The sequence below is a fragment of the Strigops habroptila genome, chromosome 1, assembly GCF_004027225.2.
Source record: "Strigops habroptila isolate Jane chromosome 1, bStrHab1.2.pri, whole genome shotgun sequence".
In the NCBI taxonomy this organism is placed as follows: Eukaryota; Metazoa; Chordata; class Aves; order Psittaciformes; family Psittacidae; genus Strigops; species Strigops habroptila.
Genome location: NC_044277.2, coordinates 33,833,203 through 33,849,935, shown reverse-complemented (window position 1 = coordinate 33,849,935; position 16,733 = coordinate 33,833,203). Strand labels below are relative to the sequence as shown.

Below are 16,733 nucleotides of genomic sequence, written 5' to 3'. Positions count from 1 at the left end.
AACTATCAATAATCCCTTCTGAGGCAAGCTGGCCAGTGGAGGCACCTCCACTAGAGCAATCTGGAAGATTCAAGCTCTTTTTACCCCTGCCACACAAGTAACAATAATTTCAAATGGAAGAAAATAATCCTATTAATACTTCTGCTGGGAAAGATTTCCAACAGTGCAAGAGCCACGAAGTGAAATAATACCACTGTTTAATGTTGCAGTGATTTATAATTGCAAATTTAATAGCTCATTTGAAAAAACACATGTTTAGGAAATGAGAAGCTTGGTTAAAAATGCAGTTATATCATATCTCTAGTAAATAACCAGCCACCCCATGTAAATATAGGAAAGATTCTCAGAAATAAAAGAGTAAAATACTTCTTATCATACAGACTGCATTATTTGTATTAAAGTTTTAGAATTGGTTGCTATGTATTTAGTACACAGGATTACTACTGTATTTAATTGGATGGAGAAAAGAAAATAAAGTGACTTTTTAAAAGCGCTATTTCTCTCACCTGTGTTGGCACTCCAGGTCTCAAAGACAGATTCATATTGGAGACACTGCTGATCTGATTTATCAGTGGCTGCCGATTCTAAAGGAAGAAAACAACCCAACACCAAAACCCCAAAAGTTTTTAGAAGGAAAACAAGAAAAGGGAAATTTTATATACAGAGGTATATGCATTTACTTTCAGCTGGTTTGAGTAATTAGTTTTACATATTTAAGCTGGGAGTAGTTTTCCTGCTCAAGTCCTATTATCATTCATAGAACCCTGTTTCTTAAGGAGATAATACACTATACAAGTAACAACATGCGCACTAAGCTGTTTACCAAACATGTTACCTTTATAGTTCCTGTTCCCTTTGAGTTTGGGACTAGATTGTTGAGGTTTACTCTGAATTAGACCCTATCCTGATGGTAGAAATGATCTTTCTTCCTCCACTAGAAAAGCATTGATATCTTATTTATAGCACTACAAACCTATATAGTTAAAAAATGAAACAAGAAACAACAACTTAAAATGATCCTCAAAAGTAGACCAAGGCCAAGGAAAAAGAAAGGATGTAGCTAATGGGCAGCAATAAAAGTATTTAGATTGCTGGAAGAGCCAAGATATAACAAACAGAAAAAGAGTTGTATAACAAAAAGCATCACTGGAGCCTTGCTCAAAGAATTAGTGAGACTAGGCTTAAACACTAGGCACATTTTTGCACAGTATTATAGAAAAAATAACAGAAAGATGCAAAAAAAGATCAGAAAAGAGAACATGCAAGGTACCGCCTCAGCAAAACTCATGATGGCTAGTGTTTAGAAGTGGAATTAGGCTGTAACAAAATAGGCTACACGCTCCAGACCTGGTCTATCTGTAGCAAGCTGACAGTAGGTGCCACTCAGCAGAGGCTCCTGTGCCAGTGTGGAGGCAGGCATGGAAGGGGCCGTACCTGCTGTGCCTGGAGCCTGTGCTGCAGCTGGAGCCGCAGCTGGTTTGGCTGGTTCTGCACGATGCCAGTGGGCCGCAGGCCGGGCCGGGGCTGCATACGCAGGGCTGCATACCCCGGGCGCTGCCCCATGGCGTGGAAGCTCGGGTCCTGCATGGGTGCATAGCTGCCCTGCGCCATCTGCGCCTGCGCCGCGTACTGCTGGGAGAACACCGGAGCCTTCTGCTCCATCAGCATGCTGGAGTCCTGGCTGGGGAAGGTCTCTGGGTCAACAGCCTGACTCTGCAGAAATACGTGAGCAATAGACATGGTTGGTGGGACAGTGGGACATGGCTTCTCACAAGATTATATGAGACTAATACAGCCACCCTGCAAAAACAACCTCCTAGGATGTGAATGTTTTTAAACAGAAAACTGCATACATTTTCTTTACTAAGTATAAAACTTACAAATAAATAGCATTGTATTTTTGAATGTCAAAACATATTAATGGAGACAAATTCCTCCTCTCTCTTTTTTTTTTTTTTAACAAAGACCCATAATCTTTGTCATGTTCTTAACATAGCCTTTGTATCATTCTGCTAACAAATGAAAACCTGAAATGAGAAACACTATATCAAAATCTGTAAATGAAATGATGGCAGCATATTTTTGTCACTGATTCCGAGATAAATTCAAAGACGTTACAAATGAATAAGTAAATTTTTATCAGTATCTTTAAACAAAATAATGGCTTCAAATAAAGATGCCTGAAAGTATTACAGAAGCTAATGTGAACAGAATGCCTAATTCTTTCAGGGCACTTTCATGCAAACTGATTATCCATTAGCCTAAAAAGGCTAACATGATTCTAAACTCCATTCTAGATACTCCCCTAATATTTGCTCTAGCCAGAATAATTTTATAGCTTATTCCATACTGACCTTGGAAATCAAATTAATCTAAATTTCAGTGCTCTCATGAAAGAAATACTGTAAGCTCCTACAAAATATTTCACGGCTATTTTAAAAAACATGTTCTAAAATGTGACAGTTCTCTTATTTGCAAAATTCTGTAACTGTTTCCACTGAGATTCTAATTAAATAGAAATATATATACCACTTAGTTTGAAATAAAGCATTATTCATTTTTTTTGGTGGTGATGTTCCAAAAGCTACGTAATACTGCATGAAAGTTTCACACTGCAAAATTGAAGTTCACCAATAAATTGTATCTCCACCTTAACACCTCACTGAGTTCTGTGTTGTACCAAATAGGCTTGGAGATAGCTCTCTCATGTTCAAAGCAGGACTTCATTGGTCCTATTTCATATCTAAAATGCAGAACTAGTTCAGAAGTTATGCTCAGGATGCTGATGAGTGCTGGGAAATGAAATGGGTGTTCTAGGCTCTGAGAATGTTAAATCATTATAGAGACATGTACAGCTGGTTTTGGAAATACAATTTTGGTGCCAGAAACATCAAGAACCAACTTTTCCCTAAAATCTTTTTTATTTTTACCACTTTTTTTTTTGCACCATAGAAGTCTGAAATGGACAAGAACCGACTGGAAGCCAACAAAAATAACTGCGAGGAGAAAAGAAAGGATGAAAAAGAATAGAACAATTTCATGCTGGGAAGTTTAGGAAGCATGTTTGTAATTAAAAAGAAATTCAGTTTTAAGTGCTTGGAATGAAATCAGCTGCTTCAGGTAAAATTCATCCCTTAACACACATTAATCAACTAAGGGAAAAACTATGGGTGAAATGACATGTTACAGGTTTGCTCATTTAGAAGCTGGGTGCCCCCATCACACAAAGGTCTTGATCTTGCTCCTCTGCTCCTAGGTCTTCATACTCTTTTTTTGGTCTTTCCTATACCTTGTTGCTGTCTGCATTCTTGCCTTTCTCCTACACGGTTGTTCCTCTTTCTCTCATACAGTTGTTCCTCTGACCACCATATAAGCAGAAACCTGTTAGGTTTTTTTGTTTTTTAGGTTTTTTGAGCCACTAGGCTTTTTTTGCATAAAGCCTAGTGGCTCAGCACAAGTCAGGAGAAGGAGAGCTAGGTGAGGGTGGCAGGAGAAAGACTAAACCTGGGGCTGAAAGAAGCTTTTCAGGTTACACTGAGCCATTAGACAGACTCCCACCAAAATATGTAACTCCATCCTAGATTGCAGGAAGAGTTTTACAATCCCCTTCAATACACATTTTACCTCCACCTTGACAACATATCATTCAAACAATAACCTAACACATGCAATGCAATGTCGAATATACCTGGCTGACTAGTTCTGGTATTCCTAGAGCCCTGTCGATTTCTTCTAAACCATCAAAATTACGTAATGCCATGTAAAGCTGATCCAGGAGAGCACCCTCATCACTTGGTGACTCTGATGAAGGATGATTACACAAGAGATCATCTGGTGAGCTGCCAAACGGTTGCCTGTGAAAACATGAACACAGCATTGGTAGACAGCTGCTGAAAACCATGAAATAGTATCAGAGGATTAGTATTCAAATCGAACTAACAAGTGGAGACAGAAATTGTTTTAATCTCTGCCAATTTTGTTTAGAAAATTATTCTGGATGAAAGTTATTCTACCCAAAGAAATAACTAAATTCCATGATTAATGCATGTCAAGACCCTACAAGCATGGTCTATCTGACAAGTAAGCAAGCACACCAAAGGTACAGCCGAGTGGTTATTTCATATTACAGGGCCAGCAGAGGAACAAAGTCAGTATATAGTCACTGAACACAGAATTAAAGAATTTTTAACTAATTGTAACTTTAAATTTCAGATGTTAGATTAAATATCACAAGTAGAAGAATTTATTTGCACTGACACTTTTCTTAACTGGTTTTCTATCAGACTAAGCAGGGCAAAGAGGTCACAGAGGGGGACCAAGGACTGAGCTTGCACAAGCCAAACATCTGGAAGAGCTGGCCAGAAGCATGAGGGAGCAGGGAGAAAAGGACATTCCTCTTTTTGTTTGCAGCAAAACACTGCATCAGCTCAACCCATCTTATGGAATTGCACACTTGGGTACCAGTTTATGCACTTGGTTATGTGCCTCAGAAGGGTGTCAGCAAGAATTTAGATACTGTCAAGCAGAGTGTGCTGGCTCTATAAATCCTGCTTACCTCACCCCTGAATTTGTATGCAAAGCACACTTGCAATTACAAAGGCAGAACAGAGGTTTATCCCAAACCTAAAGGACAAAACTTACCAAGAAACAAACTAAATCTGAAACAACACCTTATCTGCAGCCAAATGACGTTTTTGTTTTGCAGTTCACATGAGCCCCTACTTCATACACAAGACTACAAGAGAAAATATAAAGAGCAAAGCATTCTGCAAGCAAGAGCAGCTACTATATGCACATCCTGGAAGAATCTCATCCCAGATAATTACTCAGAGACAACAAAAGCTGTTAGACATGGAGGGAGGAAACAGCACTATATGTGAACCCTTTTTACATGTCTATTTGGAAAAACAAAGAAACATGTTTGTGTATTTAGTTTCCATAATGAGATATATGGTTGCCATGGAAGTCTAATCTCTATGTCAAACCTAAGCAGAAAGAAAAAGCTGCATCGTCAGGCTATACACTTCAAAAAACAAAGGATGGCAGGCAGGAAAACAAAACCATATTCTTTTTAATCGGATCCTGGACTGTAAAAAATAAAAATAAAGATACATCTCACGTACCTTTAAAACATCACAAAGTATTAATCAATCTCATATATCTGTAAGTTTCTATAACTCTCACAGATGGAATTATAAATCAGTAAATCACAAAATCACAGACAAGTAAATCAGTAAAAGGGAAGAACAATAAAAAAATCCTTGAATAAAATTGTTTTCAAACTTTAAAGATGTCTTATAAGATGGGATCTACAATATCAAAAAATCATTGATAAGGCTAGCCAAAATACCTCCCTCAAATTGTAAACGGACATGAATACATGTAATAAGTTTAAAATATTTGCCAAATTCTGTATATTAAATAATGACAATTACTTTCCCCCCATTTCTTCTACATACCACAATATGTTTACTTTTTCTCTAAAATAATCATTTTTACTTGCATTTTAACTTTTATCAAATTTAATACTCATGACAATCAAATTATAAAAATACAAATCCCAGAGATTAATAAAACTAGAAATGGCAGCACTGAGCAATCTGTCATCTCTGGGTGTAAATGATCAAATATGGTTACTTTCACATGCAACACAGTGGGAATTCTTTTCACCATCTTCAGCTACAAGGGAATAATGAGAAATGCAAAGATAAGAAAATGGAAGAATTATCTGCCTGGCTCGCTGACCAAATGTGGCCCTGTATTTTGTTTTATGGTGTCATTTTTTAAGTGAATAATTAAGTTATGCAAACAGTGCTTTTGGCATATGGACACCCTAACTGGGGGAGAATTAGATGAGGAAACATCTTGAAAAGCATGAAAAGTAGCAGAGACAATGCCACACTTAAACTTACAGATAGTAGTTTTGGTCATCCTTTCATAATGAAAATTAAGAGAATGTAGTCAGAAGATTAGCCTTTTTTCAAACACCTTTTTCCCAACTGCTTCTTTTCATTTTCTTTTCAGCGCTCCCCCCATTTACTACTGAAAAATATCCCAACTTCACTGTAATACAGAACTTTTAATCCTTCCATCGCATTACATGGCAAAGAGAGCCACATAAATATTACTGGAACATGTACACATTTCCTGAGCATAAAATACTACATGCATTAAAATGGTATGTAGAACTTTGTTTCTATGAGGCGTACAAATTATAGGCCTGAGAAATCTCTCCATGTTTTGATGTGGCACGAAGACTCACCTGTTCTGATTACCAAAAGTTGCCTGATCTATAGGCAAGATGCTGTCTGGCCATGGTGCTGTCTGATTTGGAGGCGCCTGTTGTTGGCTATACTGAGGTCCTCCTATGTTCATCTCTAATTCGGATGGCCCTAATCAAGGAAAAATAACCACATAACTTTTGTGACAAGAATCTACTTTTATGTTAATGCTTTCCATTAAATTATCTATGTTACAGTAAAAGCAAACAAAAACACCAAGACATCAGTAACATTACTATTAAAAGTATTACAATTTTTTTGTGGAAAATTGCTTCTAAAGTTTGAGAAAACATCATGAGAGCTCTGAAAGTGGTTCAAAACCATAAAATAGCAGATACATCACAGACGCAAAAATTAGTAAGATAAGCATGAAAAAAAGACAGCATATAAAGTCCATATAATAACGTACTTGCTTTATCATATACTCTTTCTTTGGCCACACCACTGTGGAGCTACAGAGTAGCAGGAATTGTTCACATCAATACATGCCTTAAAAGTTAGTGTTACACACCTTCCTCCCCACTTCCACAGGAAACTTTCACTGTGGAATATGGTTCTCATCAAATATATAACTGAAGGTTTTTAGTTTGTTTTTTGTTTTTTCTATTTTCTGCTTCTGACAATCCAACGTATGCGAAAAAAACCAACTCCACACGTGCCCTGACTTACCCATATTCATGACCTGAGATGGAAGCATCTGCCTTGGGCCAGGCTGGTTGCTGGGTCTCAAGGGGATGCTGGCCGTGGGGTTACGGATCATTCCTGCTTGCACTGGCCTGTTCATGGCACTAGCTGTGGGTGCACAGGTGACCCTCACAGCAGGAGCCTGGCTTCCCCAATCTCCAGATGTCATGGCAGGCCGAGGGGCACTGCCACTGATCATTCCTGCACAAAAGCCAGACAGAGTTAGGTGCCAGCACATGGTTCAGAACAGCTGTAGCATTACCACTGCCTGGTGAGCTGCATTTTTAGCAACAAAAATGTAGCAGTTTCACTCAAAGCTCCTTGTACCACTACTGCCCGTCCAGATGTGCAATGCTATAGAATGATGCCTTATGCTGCTGAGTCAAGGGACTGGAGATTATTATACATTTTACAAGAGGAAGATCCTTTTATCATTTCCGAAATGCTGTTCAGAGTAAGTGTTCCCACATGTAGTCTGCAACAGGTGCCGAGGGTGTGTGGATAGGCCTAACTTCCTTCCTGAGGAAATGAATCACATTTGCTGATGTGTCTGTCAATTCTTTACTTTCCAAGTGCTAAGTGAGAATGAAGAATTGAGTAACAACACATTATCGCTACACACACTTACAAATTAGGGGGATTGAATTTAAATTCGCATTCTGCAACCATCTTTTGGCGAGTCCTTTCATTCAGGACCTAGAGCCTCCTTAGCTTCAAGGCTCACCCAGACAATCTCGAACCAATATACAGTGCACGGAAATTACTCACAGGAACTTTCCGATAGATGCTGAAGTTCATTACCGTTATTTTAGGGGAAGTCCTCCTACATCTACTGTAAACAGCTGATACAGTTTATTTACACTTGGAATATATAGAGTACTATTCTCTGACCGTAGCCAAAAACCCCCAACCAAACCCTAACACAAAAACCCCCAAAACTATGAATGCAAGTCAAAAAGACTTACATTCATAGTATTTATACATTTCAATTTTATACAGCCAAGAGAGCAGATAAGACATTGATTTCACATTGGACTACTGATCTCCTCAGTTGATTTTGCAGCACCCTTACATGACTACTAAAAGCCACACGATAATTATTACTCATCGGTTCAATTATTTGGTGATATATAACCAAGGAGAAAAAACTCTCTGAAGAGGATCATTGTTTCAGCTGCCGTACAAGATTTGCTTCAGTGTTACATCCTCAGGTTTGTTCTATTTGTGTACATACTCTATCAGCTGAAATATGTGGTGTGCTACAGCAAATGGCAGGAACACAGATAATACTCTAACTTGTATACATAAGATGAATAACATCCTCTAATATGTATACAGAACATGAAAGTAATAGGACACTTGAAAGACTACAAGTTGACCTCTAAACTGCTTAAATAGGATATTTCAGTGTCCGGCAGCACGTCTGTTTTAAGACTGATGCAAACTAAATACAAAACTTCCACAGTGAATAGCCAGCTAAAAGGACTTAAAACACCCATTTATTCACTCAGAGTTCTTAGCAGTTGTTGCACACTTGGACAGACTCAGACTATGTACTAGTTGAAATAAGTCAATAAGCCAGACATTTTTTGTAAAACCCCCTGTGGTACCTCTGTATAATATTAGGGTAACATGAAGAAATCAATGCACCACAGATCAGGCATAATCCATGACAAATGGTAATACCACTGCAACATCTGATTTATGATTGAATACCACTGCAATATCTGATTAAAAAGTTTATGTTTCAGAAAATGATGAACATATCAGCATTTCTTTAATTTAAAATGAGAACTAAGGTAATAAATAAAGGATAACCCAGGGCAAACCCAAGGCCTGTGGAGATACACGTCATAAGGGCAACAGTATTGCCCATAATTTTGTTTTCAAAGAACTACCTCTAGAGACAAGTGGTTCATTTATTTGCTTTTTTGAGGCAGAAAGATTGGATTTTAAGTTATGTAAGCCTCAGATGAATCTGGAACATCGATGCGAACCAACTATAATTGCCAATACACTGTGTTCATCTAGAAGATTTCAGGTAGGTGGAAAGCAGTGCATAAAGAGTAGGACCAAAAATATGCAGAAACAGAAATTCAAAATAATATGCCAATACATAGCAGCCCATGATTTTTCCCCAGACTTTTTGGAAAGTACTTAGAATAACCTGCACTGGTAATAACCCCAACTTATATTATATAACCCCAATATATAACATTAAGTTAAACATGCTATATTCTGTTACTCAAGTATATTTGAAAAAAAAAAAAGAGGAAAGTCATCTTACCTGTGCTACTGTTGCCTAAAGTTCCTTGATTCCCTATCATCCCTTCATTCCTGCCCATCAGTCCCGGCTGAGGTATCACCGAATAGGGGCTGCTCGTTCTTATGGGTGGGAAAGTTCCTGCACCTGTTGGGTTCTGCAGTGTGATGTCAAGTGATAAGTTCTGGTTTGGTAATAACCTGCCCAGTTGCCCTGCTCGTGGGTTATTAAAAGCTAGACAGGAGGAGCAAAGAAAAAAAGCAAAGTTACAAGAATGGAAACTTGTTAAAGAAAAAAAGAACCCAAACATACTTTAAGCTCTGGGGTTGAGCTATTTAATGCTGCATGATTTACCCACTCCGTATCTGTCTGAGAAACATCCCTCCTTAACATTTTAATGTAAATTTCAAAACGGAACATTCTGACACTAGAACAGATATAACATAGGTTTTTAAAACTTTAAATGATGTGATTTAACTGACGGAAGAGCCACTACAGCAAAATATACCACTATGTGATGTGCATACTAGTGCCACTTAATCTTATATCTAGTAGGACTGTAATTGCATGCAGATGTCATCTTGCCGCAGATTGTTAGGAATTATCTCTGTTTTGAAAGTTTTCCAGCATAAGCTGTGCCCCTGAAGAAGTTACCAAATTTAAGGACAGATTGAGTCTATACTGGATCCTGTAGCCCCATTTCTACATCTCCCTCCTTTTTTTTTACATTTTTTTTTTAAATAAAAATAAATACTTCAATGATTCAGCAATAACAAGTAAGTGGTCCAGGATTAGAGCTGTATTACCATAATATTCTGGTAAACAGAACCATGCTTGATGGCTACTGTCATCTTCATATAACTATTTTCTTCTCTTGAGGTGTTTTGTGCTGTTAAAATCAGCCTCTGCAAAGAAAACTGCAGCGTGTCTCAGAATAGTGAGCTTCAGACCACGAGTGGCAAGCATCTGGCTCTGCTGGTCTTTGGGCAATGTTCCAATGTATGAAAGCATCCCCTATGTGCACAACTAGTTCTCAAGCATGACTCAAACACTGACCTTGTATCTATGATTCCATTTCCAATCATACCAACAAGACACATACAAGTAAATTAAGAATTTTTGTGAAATTATTATTTGCAGGACTTCCTGATAGCTTCGCCTAAGAGTGTGTCTGATATAATAGCATCCTTAAAGTGAGTTCTGCATTTTCATATTCACCACATTACAAAGAAGTTAAAGAAATTCTTTCTTATTTTAGATCAAAGTTCTGATACTTTCGAAATTTATAACCTAGATGAGGTTTACTAAGCTTGTTAAAAAGTACAGAAACATCTTATTACAAAGGTCTCTGATTTTTCTTCTTATTTTATAAAACCAGACTACAAGAACTCACTGTATTTATTTATTTATTTTTAATGTAAGTTCTCTGCCTGGTGAATTTGCTTATATGCGTGTATAGGAAATACATCACATCACATACACCTAACCATAAGATTAAGATTTTGTCTTGGTTGCTCATTCAAACACGCAAAAAAAATCTTAGGAGACAAAAAATTACTTTCCCAAGCTGAGGGACATCATAAAGTCTAAGGATTGAACCAAAACTGAACTTCAGTGACAGTTTCAGTTTGCCCCAGAAGTTTGAAAAATCACATAGACGAGTAAATGATTATATGGGTATTTTTTTGCTAGCACCCACTGATGCTACAAATAGGAAAGCTGGAAATGCAGCACCAAACAAACAACACAGTTGATGAGATGTGCTGATCTGCTCTTGGTCAGGTTGGGACATGTAAAAATACTTCCATATTAACAGGTAAAAATATTTTAAGCATTTTCATGTAAAACCTATAAAATGAAAGCTGGTTATTTCTTCAGGGGAAAAAAAAAAAAATTAACCCCCCTAAACCTCTTTTGGAATTATGTATGATGTGACATTCATTTTATGTTGCTTTTCTGTGAGCATATGAAAAGCCATTCACTATTTCTATGCACCTGTTTTCTGTACGCTCTTCTACTGGAAACAAGGCAGAAGTTCCTGAGGGGAATCAGGCACAGACACGAGACTAAGCTCGGGGAAAAAGTTTTGGGGTTTTAATTTACATGGGAAACAAAATACTGCTTTTACAGAATTGCTGCTAACCACCAAGACGCTCTCATTTACGATCATACTGTTACTGCCAGTGGCTTTGAAAGCAGATGCAAAGCTGGGTTAACTCTGGAAAGCCAAAAGGCTACAGTGGAAGAAACCTTCAGAAAGAATATGCTAAAGATATCAGATGTGCAAAGCTTTCCTTCTGACTTTTGTGCTGCTGCTGTTAGTACCCCCATACTCACAAAAATAAGTACATTAAATCCAAGCATCTTTCTCTGAGCAACACTGATAACAAATGATAATTTAAGGATCTCTAGTGGTTTTAATATGAATTTAAACATTAATATTTATTATTAATAGTAACTACTATTTATTTAAACATTGCTAAGTAATAATTTAATTTGAAAGTGGCATGGTGTTATTTTAATGTCAACAGAATTACTAAAAATATTATCGAAGCCCTATGTTTTATTAGAAAAACACCAGTGTACATTTAAGAAGGTAAATAGCTGCTGCCATCCTAGCCAACAGGATAAAAAAGTGAAGCAGTGGCTTTCTATGCTTCAACATTCATAGCTGATAAGACTACTCTTTTGCTTGCTTTCCATTATTCTATGGTGGTAGACCACCATTTCAACACTGATTTGTAAGTTAATTAATGAAGTTAACAAACACTGTCAGTTAGAAGTGACTCAATTAAAAGCCACAATTTCAAATTAAACTTGAGCATTCCTCTTAATCATATGTCTTTCTATTAATCTTGTGGCTTTAGAAGATGACTCTTCTTCACACTTAGAAAAGCCTCTCTTGTCCCTTTTACTGAAAGAGCTGCTGGAAATGAGCATCTAAATGCACATGCTCTCCATGCCACAGCCCTTGCAACAGCAGCATTGCAACAGCAGCACCACCTATAACCACAGCAGAGGACGTTTCATTCAGTTTGAGGGTATCCCTTAAAACTCCTCAGAGGGGTTCCAGGGTGCTGTGTGAATTAGACATAACTTCCCCATGTGTTACGAAATGGGATGACCGCAGATGGCGCTATGTCATCACGCAAGACCAGACCAGACCAGAACCAGCAGCTGCCTGGTTCCTCTCCAGCTGACCCAGGGGCACCACGACCAGTGCTTTGGGGGTTCGCAAGCTTGGTGACACGTGAGAGGAAGGTGGACTCACTGCTCTGTGAAATCCTCATTGCTGGTTTCTGCGTGGCCACAGCCGCACTGGGGCTGCTGTCACTGGTGAGCTGCATGAGGTCATTGATGATGGCTTGCTTGTCGACCGAGCCTGCTGGAGCGCCTGGGCGGCTATCTGGGAAAAGCTGCGGTAACTGGCTGTTCTGCAGGTCATCCAGAATCTCCTCCAAGTTATCCAATTCACTGCCTGGCTGCAATTAAAAAAACACAGACCCACAGTACACATCGCTGCTCGCCTGCTGTTGGCGTCCTGTTCATGCTGAGCCAGGCAGCCTGCAACCATTATGCCTGCACTGGCTTTGGATGTTTCCTGCAAGAAGCCTGATGGCGAGGAAGCTCACGAAGTTGTTGAAAAGGGACTGTGCAGGCTTCCCAGGGCTCATCTGCCTTGCCTTTGAGGAGTGCAGTGCAGCACTGGCACCCCTTCCTGATGCACTGGCATCAGGTTGTACGAATCTATACAATCCATACCCTTTGGGCAAAAGGGAGATGATCCTATGCACTCTGTGATCAGTGCAGACAGCAGAGCTAATTTGGTAGGGAAAGAGATCCAACAGTGATGAAATGGGGGTTTATGTAGGTATAACCAATATTCCTTTCAGCACCGTTGTATTTCTAGTCTCTTTATGACTTGATTAAAAGCAGATGATGGAAAAGTTGCTTCATGGCTAAAACAATTCCCCATACGCATTTTCTTTGTTACATTCAAAGCCTTAACACTGAATAACTCTATATAAGTTAACTGGCAAGAAATAGACATTTAAATGAAATTCTATAAATTACAACCTGTCAACTAGTTACTAGATTTAGGAATTTATTTTGCTTACAACTTCCCAAATCATTGAAAATAACTTCTCTACAGTGAGAGGGGAAAAAAAAAAAAAAAGAAGAGAAATCTAGTTACATTCAATTCAGTAGAAAATTATCATGAAGTAAAGATGGGGAAACAATTAAGTTCATCCTACACTAAACCCTGACCTGCATGTTTTCCTTAAAAATGTTGATTTTCACCTCCTCTTCTTTTTTTGTCAGTTTGCTTTTCTATAAGCCCTCAGAATAAGAATTTTTTTCTGACTGAATTTCGGAAATTTCAAGTATATTGTCCAATCCTGAACCTTTGAATGGGGTAAAACTCTTCTGGGAAATAATTACTAACAGGGAGTCCAGTCTCAGTTACCACCAGGTTGAACAGGAAACATTTCATGACAGTATTTATAACAAAAAACCTACTCAAAATCAATGCCTTCATTGAAATGTGCAATGATGGAAGAGAGGCAGAGAATGAGCAGCTAGCCATAAAAGATGGGGAACTGAGAACACCACAAACATACACCCAACTGAAATACAATTCTTCCTGTGTTTTTCTGTCCTTGTTACTTATTGAGAGCAAGCTTACACCGCAGATCACAGGATAACGCAGAGATACCTGAGATGGCTTTAAGCCTACCTACTGAGGCTCTCACAGCCTATCTAGGAAGCACTGCACATTAGTCTGTTTTAAACTCATGCTGCCACAGCTAACCTGCTCCTGGGGACGCCCAGCTATTTTCTTCAAAGGTAGCTAAGATGCCTCAAGGTTACATCTCTACATACCTTTTTTGGATGACTGACTGCAGACAAACACAGTATTACTCTTTACTCCTTCCACATTACCTAGTCTTACAGATCAGAATGTACAGTGCAAAAGAGGAAGGAGTTTACTCTGTTAAAAGGCAGAATGTGGGTGATCTGGAGGCTGGTGTTATTGGCAAAATGGTAGGAAATCACAGAATCAGAGGGCTGGAAGAAATTTAAAGCCTCAAGGCAAAATCAGTGTATGCCATTGCCTACAGAAGTTCATATAGGTGCTTGTTAAAGACATTCAGTGACAGAAAATCCACAGCTTCCCCAGGGATTTGTTTCAGCACTCTGCCATCCCTACTATTCAAGGTTTTTTTTCATTTATGTCAGTGCAAAATCTTCCTTACTGAAATTTAGGCCCTTCCTCCCAGTTGCATTTTGAATTTGGAGAACAAATTGTGTTCCCCTTTCTTTTTCTAACCTTTTCTGTTTTTAAAACACATGCCCTTTTGGGTTTTAAGCTGAAGCTAGTAAGCAATCTCAACTTCTTGAAATTTCTTCAGCATATAACCTGTTTTCTAAACCGCTCATTACTGCTGTTGCTGCTGTGGACTGTCTTCAGTTCATCCACATTTTTGCTGAAGTGCTGTGTCCAGAACAGGACTTAAGATGAAGCCTTACAACTACTGAGTAAAGTGCAATATTTATACATGGTACACTTGGATGACATATTCACAGTACACTGTGATTTGTTTTTAATTACATGACATTACTGACTCTCACTCATCTTGCGCTCACTATGAACCCTAGACACAGCTCTGAATAAGTCCTATCTAACTAGTTGTCCCCTCCTTTAAAGAAAAACAACAAACCAACCAAACTGTAACACTATTCTTGACTAATTATAATACATAGCATTGGTTCATCCTGAATGTTCTCCTATGATTTTTCCCCCATACCCCTGGTTGCAGCTGAATTTGAATTCTGTCCTTTGGTGTATTTGCAGACATTAAAGTATCACATGCAGCTTTAGCAAGCATACACTCTATTCTCCCATCAGGTCATTTAGGTTAACTAGAACACTGAGCAGCTCTAGATCATAGAATCATAGAATAGTTTGGGTTGGAAGGGACCTTCAAAGATCATCTAGTCCAACCCCCCTGCAATGAGCAGGGACATCTTCAACTAGATCAGGTTGCCCAGAACTACATCCAGCCTGCACTAGCTCCTGCAGCACCTCCATTTTGACAGTGAATCCTTCAATAACTATCCTTCAAGAACTATCCGGATTTCCAAACAGTTTCCGACCCGCTCACAACAGTTTCATCTTAACCAAGCATCTCTAACCTGCTTACAAGAATGCCATGTGTAAGAGGGCCAAAGACGCTTATTCAAACCAAGACGCATGGCATACGCTGCTTCTCTTACTCCAAAAGGCCTGCTACCCTCTTGCAGAAGGAAAATGGGTTGGTCCAACATTACCTGCTCTTGACAAATCCCCCTGCTGACTCGCTGTCTTCAGGCACTTACATGCAGTTGGATGGACACAGCACACCAACAGAAAAGGTAGAGCCAGGAGGCATCAAATGTGATTATAAGAAGGCTAAATTATTGTGTGGACAGATGATAAGCAGATTCAAAAAGGCACTCTAAGAGACAGTAGTTCTTAGGAGCCACGTTTTGAGCACTAGGAGATCTGGTACAAGAACACTGCAGAAGCCAGTAGAGGAGACTGATGTAGAGTATCAGAAATTATAGACTGATGATTCTGTACTGTTTGGGGGCATTAAGAAATGATTAAACATATCTGGGACAACAGCAGAGGGAAGTATTATATGTTGCAGGGTTATTCTTGTTTGGTTTTCTGCAGGACTTTGTGTCTTTTATTTCCCTTTTTTTTAAACATTCTGGCTACTGCAATTCTTTGTTTAAACATCAGATGTGAAAAAAACCCCAAACAAAACACAAACCCAAAATAAAGCCAGAGAAGAACATATTGATCCAAATGTGTCAGAAAACTGCACTCCCTAAGATGCTTTTAATTCCCCTCAGGAAGTGGCAAAGAAAGGCCAAATACAACAGACGTATTATAACAACACAGTACATAACCTTCCCTTTTTTTGCTCAACATAATCAATATCAAGTATTTCTTCTTTATTTTTTGATGAGGGTTCTCAACTGCTGCAAAAGCATCAAGATACATTTAAAATTAACACCAAGCTATGATGTTAGCCTAAGTTTTTCCAGACTCATCCTAAAATGGCACCATATGTGCAGAAACTAGCATTAAAATATTTACTTGGTTACTTTAATGGCATTTTCCTTTTCTTTATTTTCTATATTTATTTTGTTAATGGTCTAAATTGAACTTTTTGTAAATAGAAGGCACACCTTAACCTCCCTGTAAAACAATTATTTGCCATGGATTATTAAAAAAAAAAAAGCCTGATAAAGTGCTAGTCATCACAAGAAAGTTCTCATGCACATATTTTCACTATCTCTAAGCAATGCAATTACAACAATCTCCACAGAACTTGGACACCAAGTGCCAGAAAACATAAGACAAATTATGCTTAGAAATATTTTTGCATTTAAAAAGTACTTACTTTCAAAGTACTTACCTGTCGTGTAGAGAAAGGGAGATTAAAGTGTTA

The 16,733-nt window shown here is 38.4% G+C and overlaps 1 protein-coding gene across 9 annotated transcripts in view; it reads right to left on the bottom strand.

Annotated features, from left to right (window-relative positions):
* NCOA2 (nuclear receptor coactivator 2) overlaps positions 1 to 16,733 on the bottom strand; it is a 192,703-nt gene that overhangs the window by 17,930 nt on the left and 158,040 nt on the right. For all 9 annotated transcript variants that reach the window (XM_030475117.1, XM_030474974.1, XM_030475051.1 and 6 more), the window contains 7 exons: positions 12,500 to 12,710; positions 9,253 to 9,462; positions 6,951 to 7,166; positions 6,263 to 6,392; positions 3,689 to 3,854; positions 1,435 to 1,713; positions 507 to 584 (listed from right to left, as the gene is read on the bottom strand). In XM_030475117.1, the coding sequence (XP_030330977.1) occupies positions 507 to 584; positions 1,435 to 1,713; positions 3,689 to 3,854; positions 6,263 to 6,392; positions 6,951 to 7,166; positions 9,253 to 9,462; positions 12,500 to 12,710 (1,290 nt within the window). The remainder of the gene's footprint in view (positions 1 to 506; positions 585 to 1,434; positions 1,714 to 3,688; positions 3,855 to 6,262; positions 6,393 to 6,950; positions 7,167 to 9,252; positions 9,463 to 12,499; positions 12,711 to 16,733) is intronic.